The sequence below is a fragment of the Homarus americanus genome, unplaced genomic scaffold (assembly GCF_018991925.1).
Source record: "Homarus americanus isolate GMGI-L3 unplaced genomic scaffold, GMGI_Hamer_2.0 scaffold51859, whole genome shotgun sequence".
In the NCBI taxonomy this organism is placed as follows: domain Eukaryota; kingdom Metazoa; phylum Arthropoda; class Malacostraca; order Decapoda; family Nephropidae; genus Homarus; species Homarus americanus.
Window position 1 is genome coordinate 10242454 of NW_024711292.1, and position 16525 is coordinate 10258978.

At 37.6% G+C, this 16525-nt stretch overlaps 1 protein-coding gene across 2 annotated transcripts in view; it reads left to right on the forward strand.

Moving 5' to 3' along the window:
- The window catches only part of LOC121878267 (adenylate kinase-like), a 46695-nt gene that overhangs the window by 10325 nt on the left and 19845 nt on the right, over positions 1–16525 (forward strand). For both annotated transcript variants that reach the window (XM_042384390.1, XM_042384480.1), the window contains exons 3-4: positions 3524–3642; positions 12187–12354. In XM_042384390.1, coding sequence (XP_042240324.1) covers positions 3524–3642; positions 12187–12354 — 287 coding nt within the window. The remainder of the gene's footprint in view (positions 1–3523; positions 3643–12186; positions 12355–16525) is intronic.

The window sequence follows — 16525 nt, forward strand, 5'->3', positions numbered from 1 at the left end:
TTGAATTGCACCAAGAGAACTAAAATTTTATGGGTGAAATGGCGCCATGGGGTGACTTCTCTTCCACCCCAATGCCTTCTCTTCTCCCTTCTCCACCCCCATTCTAATTCCCATCATCATTATCCAGGAGCCTTCTACATACACACCTCAAAGTAAGTGAACTTTTCTACCATTTTTGTTGAATTTAGGAAAATTTCTGTGAGCTGGAACCAATTACCCAAAAACCCATTGAAACAATGGTTTCGGTTAACGAGTTTTTCGGTTAACGAGCAACCTACTAGAACGGATTGTTTTCGTTAACCGAGGGACCACTGTACACATTTGTTTAAATACAGAGTTTACATGTGTTGAAATAAGGAAAAAATGGATGATTGCATTTTTTATTTATTTATTTTTTTTTACAGGGATTAGCCCACCCGGGCAAAGGTCACTGACCCACATTGGGGCCTTGGGGCAAAAATTTAATAATACTACTGTAATAATCAAATTAATAATAATTAGTTCATACTGTAGTATATAAAATTTATAATAAAAAATACAAAATTAAAAATAAAATAATAATAACAATAACAACAATGCTGATAATAATAATAATAATAATAATAATAATAATAAAGAACCATAAAGAAATACAAAAATTAAAAAAAATCATTAGTGAGAAACAATATATGTACAGTGACCCCTCGGTTAACGAAATCAATCCGTTCCAGAAGGTCGTTCGTTAACCGAAACCATTGTTTCAATGGGTTTTTGGGTAATTGGTTCCAGCTCACCGAAAATTTCCTAAATTCAACAAAAATGGTAGAAAAGTTCACTTACTTTGAGGTGTGTATGTAGAAGGCTCCTGGATGATGATGATGATGATGATGGGAATTAGAATGGAGGTGGAGGAGAAGGAAGAAGAAAAGGCATTGGGGTGGAAGAGAAGTCACCCCATGGCACCATTTCATCCATAAAATTTTAGTTCTCTTGGTGTATTTCAAGATTATTTTCTTTAAATCAACACTGCACTGCATTATATATTGTCAATATGGAAAATATATTTCAAAATGACCAATAATTTGCTTGGAAACACAGGAAAAAAGCGTCTAGTTGAAGAGAGTCTCAAGCAAGATGTTACCTCCACTGAAAACAGAGAGAGACTAACGCCTGTCTGGTGTGTTAACAGGCTGGATGGCACGCCAGAAACTAGTTTCTTTACCTTCAATTATGTTCAATAATTGTTAAAATGACTAAAAAGTTAATATTAAACTTTTAAAATTATTGAATAGTATAAACTTCTTGATATTTACTAAAATAGTAAGGAATTTAAGCCCTAGAACCGATTAATGTATTGGCGGACTGATACTAAAGCTGGTTGCCCAGTCAGTGCAAGCGAAAACATGTTGAGGTCGGTTCGTAAGAAATTCGTTAACCGAATTTTTGTTCGTTAACCGAATTGAAGATCCTTATGGAAGGCAGTTCGTTAACCGAAATTTCGTTAACCGAGGCGTTCGTTAAACGAGGGGTCACTGTATGTTGTGTTGTCAAAGTAAGAGGAACAATTGAAACCCTGCAATTATGTAAAAATAAAGCAGAAAGTCAGATGAGCAACCTGGGACTTGGTCATGATCTTTGTGATGCTATATAGCAGCAGGGTCTAACAAGGCTAATAAAGTACAGTACTTGGGTTCATACAAAGGTGTGTTAGTTACAAGACTAACGAGGTCATCCTAAAACTGTATGTTGCGCTTGTGAGACCTCACTTGGGTTACGCAGTTCAATTCTGATCACCGTATTACAGAATTGATATAGAATCCTTAGAAAGAATTCAGAGGAGAATGACAAGACTAATCCCGGGCATTAGGAACCTTGAGTACAGAGACAGGTTAAAGCATCTTAGTTTGCACTCCCTCGAGAGTGAGGGGCGATATGATAGATGGGTATAAATGGAAGTCAGGGCTAAACAAGGGGGACATTACAAAGGTACTCAAACTATTCAACCAGGAGCGAACTCGTAACAATGGTTGTAAATTAGAAAAATTTAGATTTAGGTGCGAAATAGGTAAGCATTGGTTTGGAAATGGAGTAGTGGAAGAGTGGAACAAGTTACCAAATATCATCATTAACTCGAATACGCTGGATAGCTTCAAACATAGGTTGGATGGATGTATGATCAATAGGGGTTGGGTGTAAATGGGACTGCCTAGTATGGGCCAATAGGCCCACTGCAGTTTCCTCTATTCTTATGTTCTTATTAGACAACATATTATGCTTCCTATGTCTTCCCAGACGGTAGTACTTCACTGTTTGATAGCTGCCTACTACCTACGAAAGCATGTGGTCTCTGTTTACAGTTTCTGTACATTACCTACCAGTAGGTCAGAGATGAATTATCTCATTCAAGAGTAGATGAAGCAAATAAAAGAAAGCTACTCATGATAACTTAATCTATCTTTCTCTTTTTTTATCATTATTGCAGAAATCATTTGGTATTTTTCCAGCAGAAGTTATTTAGCCCCATTATCTCTGATCAAGATACATAGCATTGGTGTTGTAATTCATTTGGATATTTGTGTACTGTATAGTACATATATACAGTACAGGTTGCATTTGAAAAATCCAAAATACTTGAGACCAGAGCCATTTTGGATACACTGTACAGTACAGTACATATAACTGAATTTTTTGAAGATTAAAAAAAACCCTAATGTTTCATTTTTCACCAAATAAAATAATTGATAACTGAAAACTTATACTGTATATAATATGTATACATTAAATGAAATTAAACTACTACAGGAGGTCCCTGACTTATGAACGTCCAACTTACAGACGCCCGCTGATACGAACGGGGTTAAACTTCAAATTTACAGTATTTTATTTACCTAATGACTTATTTTTACTTTCATTTATTGTAGTTTGTCATTTTATTTCTTCTTTTGTCCTAAATTAAGTGATTTTAAATGTATATAAGGACTTAGGCTATGATATAGTGGGATTTTAAACATTGTTTTGTAAGTAGGATATGCATATAACATGTGTTCCGACTTACAAACGTCCTCAGGAACGGAACTCGTTCGTAACCCAGGGACCCTCTGTACAGTACAGTATACAGGAGGTCCTTGTTATAAGAGTATTCACTATCCATGGTTTCGTAGTTAAATGGTCAACTTTTTTTTACCATCCACGTAAAAGGTACCCCTCATTTAAGTGGATTCCACTCAAAAACTCTGAAAACTCTGGATAAAATCTGCGGACTTAAAACTTCCGATAAAATCTACAGATTTTTAGCTGAAGCGTTTGAAATTTCATTCTCTTTCTGGCATTATACATACACACACATGTCCCCATGCCAGTCTCCTGCTTTGTTTCGTCCAGACCAGTGCTGTGTTGTGTTTCCTTCTGCCTTTGTTGCGTCTTTATGTGCATGTTGTGGTGGATTATTTTATAATTTTTATAGCCATGAACATTGTAATATGTTTATTCAAATGAAATGGTTTTTATTTTTTTTATTTTATTTTTTATTCTTATTTTTTCACAGGAAAATTAGTCAGCGATGATTTGGTGGTAAACATGATTGAACAAAACCTCGCGAAGCCTGAATGTAAGAAGGGTTTCATCCTTGATGGTTTTCCTCGCACTGTCACCCAGGCTGAGAAGGTAAGGGGATGCAAGTCGTGGTTTTTATATATATATATATGGTAAATATCATAAACACACACAGGCCATGGCTAGGTTTATTACAAAGTGATGAAAAGGATACGCTCAATACTGTAGTCCACAAAACATGTAGCTATGCTTTTTTTATTTGGTCCCCCATCATATGAGTCCGTTTTCTCTCACTTCAGGACGCCTGAGTCCTAGAGTGCACCAGAGACTTCGTTATTCCTTAGTAATGACAGAATTTGGAATTGCAACCCCAATTGCAACTGGGGTTGCAATTGTTGAGGCAACTAGGTATGTCTGATTATAGCAAATGTGTTATTCTCAATTTGTAAGTGAAAGAGTTTGTCCTCAATAGATGTAGGTTAACATTTCACCTGGAGGCAAATGCTTACTAAAGCCTAATGAAGGAAGGATATTCCTTTAACACATAATATCTGGCCAGTATGGGGAGGATCGTCGTGTCTCCGTCAGGGGGTCGTGGAATCGTGGTCCAGCAGGCGTCATGGAAGTTTTTTTTTTTTTTTTTTTGACAAGGACGTATATGTGATCGGACGTTGTTCGGTTGGACGTTAACCGGCGCATGACTGTATATGTGTGTGTGTGTGTGAAATATAATAATGTAGTTTGTGTCATAGGAAAGTAAAATATACTTAAGTTGGATGTTGAAATCAGTGTAATCTTGGTATGTGAGTTGGATATTTTTATTAATTTTGTTTGCTATTTTGGCAAAGGAAACATCGAGATAAAGAAGTTTATCAGGAAAATCTGAAGCAAAAATCTAAAGTTTCACTTGGACAACTGTAGACCTTAATTTTTGCATTGTTACTGTATTTTTCATGAAATTAATAGAAATTTTCATAAAATAATTTTTTGCATCATAGATTTTATTGCAAACCTATTTAAAAAGCTGCTAAACAATTAATCTAGATCAGCTGGCAAACCGGACTGAGGTCCAGCACCAGACACATGTGGTGGCACGGGAGGGTAATAACAGCTGCCTCTGAGGAGGCAATAGAAGTGTCATAAGTACAGTTTCGTTCAAGATTCTTCAAACACTGCTGGAGACAGCTGGCAACTCATGGCCATTTGTTTACTAGAGTATATAGTATAACATAATACGAAACAACAAAGCCCAACCATTAATTAAGCAACAGGGAATTAAGTAGCCAATCACCGATCACTTTTACATTCATTAATAATTTTTACTATGTACTATAGTAAACAAACAGCCATGAGTTGCCAGCTGTCTCCAGCAGTGTTCGAAGAATCTTGAACTAATTTGTACACAATAATTATGTACAGTATCTGAAAAAGGTATCTGTCCACACTGTATGAAGCATTGAGACCATGGCTGATAGATGTTAGGATGTGCACGTTCCTGCCCTGTTTATATACCCAATGTAGTAGGATCAGTACAGTATATGATAGAGCCATGCTTGCCATTCCTGCTGGGCAGTGCCAGATGTAAGTACAGTATAAGCTAGATAAGCTATTGCTTAGAGCCTCACAGGTCAGAGGCGCCTCTCTGAGTTGAAAATTGTAAAAATAAATGTTTGTGTTCATGTTGAAATTTTGGATTCTTGTATTGGATTAGTTCCAGAAAACCAGCATGACTTTACAGGACCCATATAGATCTTAGCACATGTGCAAAACTCGATAAATCATTCTCTTATTTCTTGGAAGACACACAGGAAGGTTTTGATGAACTTAAGAGCAAGGAAAAATAAAACTTGCCTGATGTATATTACAAATTTGGAAATAAATGGAAAAGAGTCAGGAATAGGCAGGTTGATGAGACCGATGCTCTTGATGCTGATGAAGTGCTTTCTCCTCGAGACAAATTTCATGTAAAGTCATTTATCCCCATGGTTGATGCACTGCAAACAAATTTGGAAATAAGAATAATAATTAATGACAGTGTTGCTCAAAATTTGTCATTCTTAGTCGAGTTAGATGCATCAGAAATAGTTTGGTGAAAGTGTAAGGCAGTTAACCCTTACCTTAAGCCCCAAGTAAGGGTGGTACTGGCAGTCCCCCGCCCCGCTCCACCCCGCCCCGCCCCGCCGCGAGTGGGGGGGATAAATCGAGACAAACAACCTTTCCAAAAATAATAATAACAAAAATATATAAAATAAAATAAAACAGTGGCGCGAATAGGCGGACGTTCTGGAACGTCACCTGGGGCCTATGGGTTAAAGAAAGTCTACCCTAATGATGTTGATGATAACCTTGTTGGTGAACTGAAGCACTTTCATACTTATGTGAAGCAGAATTACCCAAATAAATTTAACTTAAACCACCAAGACCTACAGTCTGCGCGGAATATTAAATCGCGATAGGGCCGACGAACTAAGTTCTCGCAAAAATAAGATCATATGTCGTGAAGGCTGTCCTGGGATGCGAATGTCAAAATGCTTGGTTTGCTGGCAAGTGGTGACATTTGGCAACTGAGCACACATCACGGTTTGTAGTCAGTGCGCTTCTGGCAACTGAGGGGAAGATTTATCGTGCGGGTTCCCGTTCCATGTGGCCGTGTTTTGTCTAGTTTAAGGTGCATTAACCCGACATAGTGGCCATCAGAGATGTCCAGGAGGGTTACTACAAGAGACGATATTGCAGCAGTGATTGCATTGTACAAAGCGAACCATGTACTGAGAGAAATTTCGGCTCAGACTGGTGTGGCATTACGAGTTGTTCAAAATCTTGTCAAACGTTTCTGTGACCTTGGAGAGGACGAGTGTCCAGCTCCATTACCTAAGTCTGGTGGGCCTAAATTATTGTCTCCACAGACACTTAAGGTTATTTCTCGACAAGTTCGGTCCAATCCCTCACTCACAGCACGTGAAGTGAAAGAGAGAAACCCCCATCTTCTAAGTCACGTCTCGTTACGTTGTGCTCAACAAGCCCTGCACGATGACCTGGGATTTAAGAGCTTTCGTGCCCGCCGTAAACCTCTGTTAACAAAGAGACAGAAGGAAATAGAGTGAAATTTTGCATGAAATATGAAGTGTGGGATTTAGAGACGTGGAGAAATATATTATGGTCGGATGAGGCTACGTTTTCTGTGACTGGTAGTAATGGAGGGAGGGTGTACCGCCCGTCCCACTCAGACGCGCACCTCCCACAGTACACTGTAAAGACTGTTAAGCACCCTGCCTCGCTTATGGTTTGGGCTTCCTTTACGTATTATGGTGTTGGTGAACTAGTAATTCTCCCTAAGAACCAGATGATGAATCAGTACAACTATCTTGAACTGCTCAGTGATTTCTTAGCTGAATCATTTGATAAAGCTAAGGCAAGCCTTTTCATGCTGGACGGTGCCCCATGCCACACTGCTAAAAGTGTCATACAGTGGCTCAAAGACTGTGAGGTACCTTTCCTTAATGACTGGCCTGACAGTAGCCCAGATCTTAACCCAATAGAAAATTTGTGGTCCATTGTTAAGCGTCGTCTGCACGACGCTGACACATCATCAATCCCGAAGCTAGAGGCAGCCATCAAGGATACCTGGGCTAACTTGCCACCTGACCTCTTGCAAAACCTTGCTGACAGTGTTCCTCGAAGGCTAAAAGACTGTCTGAAGCGCAGAGGAAACACTACAAAGTATTAATTGAAGTAGTAAGTGTTACTTGACTTTATTTACAATATATAACATAATCATAAATACAGTAGAAGTCCAAAAATCCGGACTGCTTGGGGATTGGGTCGGTCCGGATTTTCGGATTTTCCGGATTCTCAGGCAGTACTTTTAAAATTCAAATTTAATGAAGAATAAAGAAGAAATGAACAGGTACATTTTGATAGTTTATTCATTTGCAAATATAGCATGCTTCATTTATCAAAACGAGCAGTTTTAATGAAAAAGCTGTGAATTCTAAATTTTATTCTTTGCCTTTTATATATCATAAATTGTAGACTTTCCAATGTCGTATGTTTCCATTAGAACAGTATTGCTCACACCACGTTCTAGTTTCTTAATTATTTCAAGTTTGTCACTCAATTTCAATGTGTTCTTCTTTCTCTTCACACAACGAAGTTTATCTACTTTAGGAGCCATTATTATGGGCTTGTACAGTACTCTGTAAATGGAAAGAGTAGGACTCAAAATATTGTTATATTACAATGGTATTCTATTCATACTGTGCTTGATATAATGCATTCACGGAAATGTAATATTTTTGCTGAACGTACGTATTACAGTGGAAAGTGGGATAAAATCGTGACGAAAACAATGACTTTCGCTTTCTTTCGTTCAAAAGATGTTACCGTAATCGCTTTTCGAATGGTTTTCAGTTCAAAAACTGTTGTATTACAATAATATTCTATCCTAATTGACTTGAATAAATACTACGATACCATATTTCTGAATATTTTCATTAAAATCCACCAAAATCATTTTCCTTGTCATCGTCTGCAGCACCAAACAGCTTCTCCCAGTCCTCTCTTTGAACAGGGCTAGAGGGTACGTGTTTTTCGAATCGTTTTCAGTTAAAAAACTATTACATCACTCGTCTATTTTACCTAAACTGCGCCTGAATGAATATATTCTTGGAGATAAATAGTAGTTTTGTGGAAACGTGACGTATTTCAATGTAAAATAGGATAAAATACATGACGAAAACAAAAGACTTTACCTAAGCTTCCGATGTTCTTGAGATGTTACTCGTTTTTTTAATAGTTTTCAGTTAAAATTCTGATATATTACAATGATATTCTATTCATACTGTGCTTGATATAATACATTCACGGAAATGTAATATTTTTCCTGAAATTACATACGTATTACAGTGGAAAGTGGGATAAAATCATGACAAAAACAATGACTTTCGCTTTCTTTCGTTCAAAAGATGTTACCGTAATCGCTTTTCGAATGGTTTAGTTTAAAAACTGTTGTATTTCAATAATATTCCCTCCTAATTGACTTGAATAAATACTTAAATGGAAATATACAATATTTTTGTTGAAACTACCCGCGTTTCAGTATAAAGTGTCGTAATAATAAATGGTAAACAATTTGCCTTCAGCACTTGTGTTTCATGCACGGCGAGCCTCAGTTTATAGGACGTAGTGTTTTTTTAGTGGTTTTGTTGTTCCATTACCCTCAAAAACGTGGGTGGAACTATAAACGAGGAATATCATAAATTAACGATTTCTTGGTCAAAAAATCAGGGTCGACTGATAACGAGGGAGGGTTATAGACGAGTATAAACGGTATGTTGTCACAGTTTGATTGCCCATTTTAAAGTGGCGACCACGTGGTCGCTTGTTGTCGCTGTGCAGCTGTGGCGCTCACGCATGCGCACATGCACTCAAATGCCCGCTAAAAAAAATCTTTTTTGAAAAGTCCGGATTCTCGGGTGGTCCGGATTTCTGGCATCCGGATTTTTGGACTTTTACTGTATGCATATTTTTTCAGCACACGGTCTCACAATCCACGCAGACTGTATATCAAGTCATAATCATAGATCAAATTCAGATGGCATTCCCAAATGTTGAATCAATATTAAGACTCCTTTTGAGCCTTATGGTCACAAACTTTTCAGTGGAAAGATCATTTTCAATACTGAAAACCATAAAGAATGAACTGTCATACACTATGTTGCAAAGAAAACTGACAGCATTAGGTATTATGTGCATTGAAAGTGATAAGCTTTGCAGTTTATCATTTGATGACATCATTAATGATTTTGCTGTCCAAAAATCACGAAAGGAACTTTTAATTTTCTGGTATCATAAAATTTTTTCTTATAGTACAGTACTAAGTTGCCAAATGCTGTTACTTGTATCATTTTTGTATTTCTTAATGGTTCTATATTATCATTAATATTATTAGTGTTGTTATAATTATTATTTTCATTATTATTTTAATTTTATATATTTTTTTAAATTTTATTTACTATGAATTATTTGTATTATTATAATTATTATTATTTTTATTCTAATACAAAAGTACTACTACTACATTTTCGCCCCCCCCAGGTCCTGATGTGGGTCAGTGACCTGTGCCCGGATGGGCTAATCCCCGTAAAAAAAAAGAAGGGGGGGGGACATTTTTTATACATATATGTATTAAACAGTATATACAGCTACGCTTTGACTTATGACCTACTTGACTTACGACCACCCGGACATACGACCACCCCAGTCGTACCAAAAAATTTTCAAATTATATATTTTTGAGTCCCGATGTTAGTGATTGCGCTGTGTACTGACAAAATTTTCGCTTGTAATTCCCTTTAAAATGGCTGGCAAGCTTAAAAGTGAGAGTTTTGTGGTGCTGAGAAGAAAAAGAGACACCAATTTTAGATTTTCTATGTATTATCTTCTCATTTTCGACTTATGGCCAATTCGACTTACGACCTGGATTTGGGTCCCTAACCCCATCGTAAGTTGAGGAGCAGCTGTATATCCATTTCTTGCTACATTCATTAACACTTGCTTGTTGCATGTATACAGTAGTACCCCGATTTACGCGGTCAATTGAACCCACAGGGTACCGCGTTAAGTGAAATCCGCGTAAATGGAACAACAGAACATATGGGATTAATTCCAATAGAGACCTGCCCGACCCCCAAACTCTACTTTTTCCGACACAATACCTATGTTGTAGTAAAAATAACATCTTAATTTTATGATGGTACATGCACACAATTAATACTTAAGAGAAATAGAGAAATACAGTCGCCAAGTTAATGTCCATTCAAATAATGGACTCCACTCCCTCCCCCTCCCCCTCTTCTCACACTACACTGCTGGCTCTTCCCTCTCTGAGAAATTTTGGGGGGAAAACCACTAGATTTTAATAAATAATACCTCAAACTAAAGTTAGGATAATATAATTGACATTGCTGGATTCCTTGTAAGACCAGGAATATTTTGAATATAAATGTCATATATTTTGCACAAAAGATAACATATTTACTCAGAGTAAACATTATATCTAAAATTTGTATGTCTAATGCAAAATCTATGATGTTTATATTCAAAATGATCATCATATTGTAAGAATTCCAGCAATGTAAATTATATTCTGGCCGGGTAATTTGTATGAATTTTATGAGCTAAATAAAAAAAAAAATATTATACTTCACCGCGTATATGAGTAGATGAACCGCGTTAACGTTAAGTGAAACCTATGCGGGGTAATACTGTAATTTAGTTACTGTGGGAATCACCATATAGTATGACTTCTCATCCACTTTATCTTTGGAAAATATTTTTAAAAAGTTGTACAGTATTTTAAGTGGTAGTTGGCCTGGGGGCCTCCCAGGATTACATATCTTGGGGCCTCAACATGGCTTAATCAGGCCCTGCTGCTGGGATATCACGAGTTGCATGTAATATTTTGGAAGACATTGGACCCATCCTAGCAGATACTATGTTATATAGTCAATGAAATTAGCAGTGAAAATATAACCTCCGCTACACGTTCGGTGGCGTACATTGTAAGTGTTGTACAATCGCCACTTGCCTCAACCACCACATCACCTCAAGACTCACCTGCCTCATGATAATATAATAATTAATTTGTACAGTACAGTACTTTATTATTAACCTGTACAATATGCATTTTTTTTTCGTCAACAGACATATTATAGTGAAGTAATAATGTACGTATACCATAAGAAACACTCTTCTACTTTGTATGACTCTCTCATCACACTCTTATTATAGTGATATCCCCATTAGCCAGAACAATTGATGCAGAGCTCTTCATGGGATGAGAGCTTTCCGGGTAACGAGACGACTCTCTCAAACCCGGAAAATTCCCACATCCCCTGGAATTTTTCCTGGTACTGGTAAAACTTTGAGATTCTAAACTATGCATCTCACACAGACAAACACTATTGTGCATCGCTGGGATGTTTCTGGGTGCTGAGGAAAGTTTTGCGAGAGTCTAGGAGAGTTAAAACTACACCTCGTATTTCAACTTTAAACTACGCATCTCATCATCTCATATTGCATGGACAAAACACTCCCATTATATTTAGACAATGGGCACAAGCGAAAATATTTACGGCTAACAAAAAACTGTATAAACTTATTCACAGCATCCATTCTAATAGTGTTAGATGTAAATTTATACCATAATGGTCCTGAATAAATTCTCTACAAGACTGTTCCAATAAAAGATCTTTGAACAAAATATTTTGATAAAATGTAATGATGGGGACTCCATTCTGTTGTACAGTATATTTAAAAAAAAAGAACAACAAAGTAAGAAAGGTCGATATCAGAGTCGATAAAATCAGTTCTAATTAAGTTAGAAACACCAAGACAGTGGAATTTTCCAATCTGCACTGGAGAAAGTTTTCCCCGAGCTCATACTTATGGTATAATTATGGAGTCATGTGTCAAATAAGTGAAAAATAGACATTTTAATATTCCTAATTTAGTGATAAGTATTTTTATGTGAATACAGTACAGGGAATTTGATGTTGATGGTGGAATGCTTAGTATTGTACTTGATTTTTTTTTACAGACAACTACTGTATTTACATGAAGATTTGATTCTCAATTCTTGATTTGTTTCCTCAGCTTGATGATATGTTGGATGTACGAAAACAGAAGCTGGACTCTGTAATAGAATTTGGTATTGAGGACAGTCTCCTGGTGCGGCGCATCACTGGCAGACTTTTCCACCCTCCATCTGGTCGCTCCTATCATGAAGAATTCTATCCTCCCAAAACGCCCATGACTGATGATGTAAGATAACAACTTTGTGTCGAGTTCACTTCTGTTATCTTGAGTAATATCTTGTCTTATCAATGCTTCAATTGGCACATTTGAGTGCATGTAATGCAAGCAGGTAATGAGCATAAGTAGATGGGAATACTCGTAGGGTGATGGGTCATGCAAAAAAAATTAACCTTTTTCTCCTGCCGGCCATACATCTCTTTTACTTTCCAGTTCTGAAGTGCTCTGCTGTGTTGTACTACATCTACAATGTAGCCCCAACATGTTTAGCTGATTTACATATTTTAAATAAGACTTCATTCCAGCAAAATATCTCTCCCTAAAGCCTCAAGATGTCATGCTGTTTCATGATGCATGCAGATTGCTGCTGCTTGGATGTCAATTTGCCTTGCTTCTAGTACAGCTACCTCCCTCAACCCACCCTTTCATTTCTTAAGTCCTCCCCTCACTCACTCACCATCCCTTTGTGATTTATACACTTTCTATCAGTCTCTGGCATCGCATTTTTTTCAGTGCTACGGTGGGCCAGATTTCATGAGTACTGTACACACTATGTGGTCCATATAACATAATTATGAACACTTCACTTTAAATTAAAGTACTGTCCTAATTGTGGGTGTCACTTTAAATCAATAATCTTAAATTGAATCGCTTTAAATCGACGTTCTACTGTGTATATATATACAGGGTGTCCCATAAGTTTCCATACATATGGTTTTTAACATTGGATTGGTCGACGTGGTCCTGTGGAGTGGCCACCCAGATCCCCAGACCTTACCCCACTTGATTTTTACCTTTGGGGGCATCAGGAAAAGATACAAAACATAAATCATCTCAAGCAACGTATCACCAACGCTACTACAAGCATAACTCCAGCTTTGTCTGTAGGGTCTTTTGTTACCTTTGTAAAGAAGGAATCCAGGGTTGGCTGCTTCAACCTTGATTTCTGGACCTTCCAAAATTAGTTCATAACATTGTCATTAAACACACTGATGGCCTTTTGCACAGAACCAACATCAGGATGATAATCCTCAGCAAGTTTGGACAGTTTGCTCCAGCAAAAGAACTCATCCTTGAGATCTTTGGCTGGAATGATGCGGCTTTCCTCCTTGTCCTCCTCCTCCCCTGACTCCTCAGAAGTTAAGCTCTGCTTCAGTGTCTCATTTTCCTCTTTGTGAAGCTCAAGCAGCTCCTCAGTGGACAATTCCTTACTGTGCTCTTCCACCAACTCCTCAACATCATAATCATCCACTTCCAGGCCCATGGAATTTCCCAGAGACACAATTTCATGAACAACAGCCTCTTCTTCTAACTCTTCGAAGCCTTCAAAAGTCTCCTTGAAGAACACATTCAGGCCACAATGGCCTCCAAGCAGCACAAAGACACCTCACAGTAACCTCTTTCCAGGCTGAGGTAATTAAAAAAACAGCGTCTGCTATATTGAAGTGACTCTTCCAAAATTCCTTCAAGCTAACATCACTGGAAGAAGTGGACGCAAAACATTTTCTAAACAGTGCCTTTGTGTACAGCTTCTTAAAGTTAGAAATTACCTGTTGATCCATGGGCTGGATGAGAGGTGTTGTGTTGGGTGGCAAGACGTGCACAGTGATGAAGTTGAACTCCTCTGGCAATTCAACCATTAAATTAGGAGGGTGGGCTGGTGCATTGTCCATCACCAACAAAGCTTTCAGTAGAAGATTATTATCCCTGAGGTATTCCCGAACACTGGGTCCAAACACCTCAATCACCCACTCAGAGAATAAATTCCTGGTCACCCAAGCCTTTGGGTTTGACCGCCACATAACACCAAGGCGGGTCTTCCTAATTATTTGAAAGCTCTGGGGTTTTCTGCGTGGTACACAAGGAGTGGCTTTATTTTGCAGTCACCAGAAGCATTAGCACAAAGAAGGAGGGTAAGCCTGTCTTTCATTGGCTTATGGCCAGGGACAGAAGTTTCCTCTTTGGTAATGCATGTACGGCGAGGCATTTTTTTCCAAAAAAGTCCAGTTTCATCACAGTTGAATACCTGCTGAGAAACAAAGCCTCCCTCTTTAATAATATTCAAAAAATGTCATGGTGTTCCTTAGCTGCTTCCTTATCTGCCCTAGCAGCATCACCATGTCTCACAACACTATGTATTTTATTTCTCCTGAAACCAGTAAACCACCCCTTGGTACCCCTAAACACTGGCACATCACTATCACTTGCATTGGGAGTCTTGGCTTTAAGGTCCTCAAACAATTGTCTGGCCTTCTCACAAATTATAGCTTCACTAGTGCTATCACCTGCCATTTCGTTCTCCTTTATCCACACTAAGAGTAAATTTTCCATCTCCTCAATCACATTACACCTTGCTTTGCTAAGTCTAGAGATTCCCTTAGCCACTTGCACTGTTTTCAACTCCTCTTTATTCTTTAAAATCGTACATATAGTCGATTTAGCCATCCCATACTCATCACTAAGTTTCGCAATGCTTGTTCCATCCTCACGTTTCTTTGATTTCTTTCTTAGTTTCAAGAGTTATGAGCTTTCTCACTCGCTTTGGACGATTCATTGTCACAATTGTACACTTGTATAACAAAATATTTATACAAATAACTCTATTTCCATATCAAAAGACGAAATTTCAACAATAAAAGTGGTGCACTGGCTACACAATGAGACAAAGATGGCGCCTGATGCTCTTGTTGTGGGTCGCGGTACAACAATATTCATGCGCCAGGCGAAATAGTCCCGTATTCATCCGTGTTCGTTGTAGGAGTTGCGTTCGTTATAGCATTCTCAATTTTATAGGTAAAACCGTTTGTTATAGGAATATTCGTAGTAGGATCCGTTCATTATAGCATACCCCACTGTATATATATATATATATACAGGGTGTCCCCAAAAAAATGTGCTCACTCTTTGACTGTCCATTAATCATATATTTTTTTTTTTTTTTATAGGTGTTTATTGACATAGATACAAGTCTAATGACTTAAATTAAAAAAAATAACATTATTTAGGGCTAGTCGCACCTGAAACAAAAACAAAAAATATATGAGTAATGGGCAGTCAAAGAGTGAGCAAATTTTTTTGGGACACGCTGTATATACACACACACAGGTTGACAATCCCTTATCCGAAATCCTTGGGACCAGATGCATTTCGGTTTTTTGGAATTTTTCGGTTTTCAGAATCCCCCCCCCCCAGGGATCAGCCCACCCGGGCACAGGTCACTGACCCACATTGGGGCCTGGGGGCTAAAATATAATAATAATAATAATAATAGTAATTCATAGGTTAGGTTCGTGTTTCTCACTTTTGATCTTTTTTTTCATTCTTGTATTTCTTTATTATTATTATTATTATTACAGTATTATTGTTATTATTATTACTGTTATCATTCTTATTTTATTTGTGTATTTTTTATTAAAATTTTTATTAACTATGAATAATTATTATTATTACTGTATTATCATTATTATTATAATTATTATTACTATTACATTTTCACCCCCAGGCCCCAATGTGGGTCAGTGACCTGTGCCCGGGTGGGCTAATAAAAAAAAAATTGTTCCCCCCCAAAAAATTTCGGTTTTCAGAGCTTTTCGGTTTTGGGAATTTCGGATAAAGGGTTGTCAACCTCTCTCTCTCTCTGTCTGTCTGTGTGTGTGTGTGTGTGCGCGCATGCGCGTTCTTCAAAACCATCCTTTCTGAGTTTGGATTGCTCTCCATGCATTTATCACAGGCACTGTAAAGGGCCAAAAGCCTAAATATCTTGGGAAATTATATCTCCTTCCCAACCCCTGTTCCTTCCATATTATTTGCTCTTTTCCTTTTATGTTGTAAGGGTGCCTGCTACATGTCCTTATATACCCATTGCATCTGCTCACATACCTGTACCAGCTCAGCAAACCTCTATTTACTCATTGAGAAAAATAGATGATCACAGCCATTCAACACTCGAGAATAATGTTTAGAGTATAATGATTGTGGGGCTTCAGTTTACCAGTCAAGTCATGTCTGGTATTGCTTATTTGTTGTGAACATTTAAATGATATCCCTTGAGCTTTTCCTGTCGTGTCTGTGAAATCAACATTAATGAAATACCTTGAAGATAGTACAGTATATCCAAACTAGCCTGGGCCATATGCCATGCCCCTCTTTTATATTAATAGCTGATTGGTTCATAGAAAAT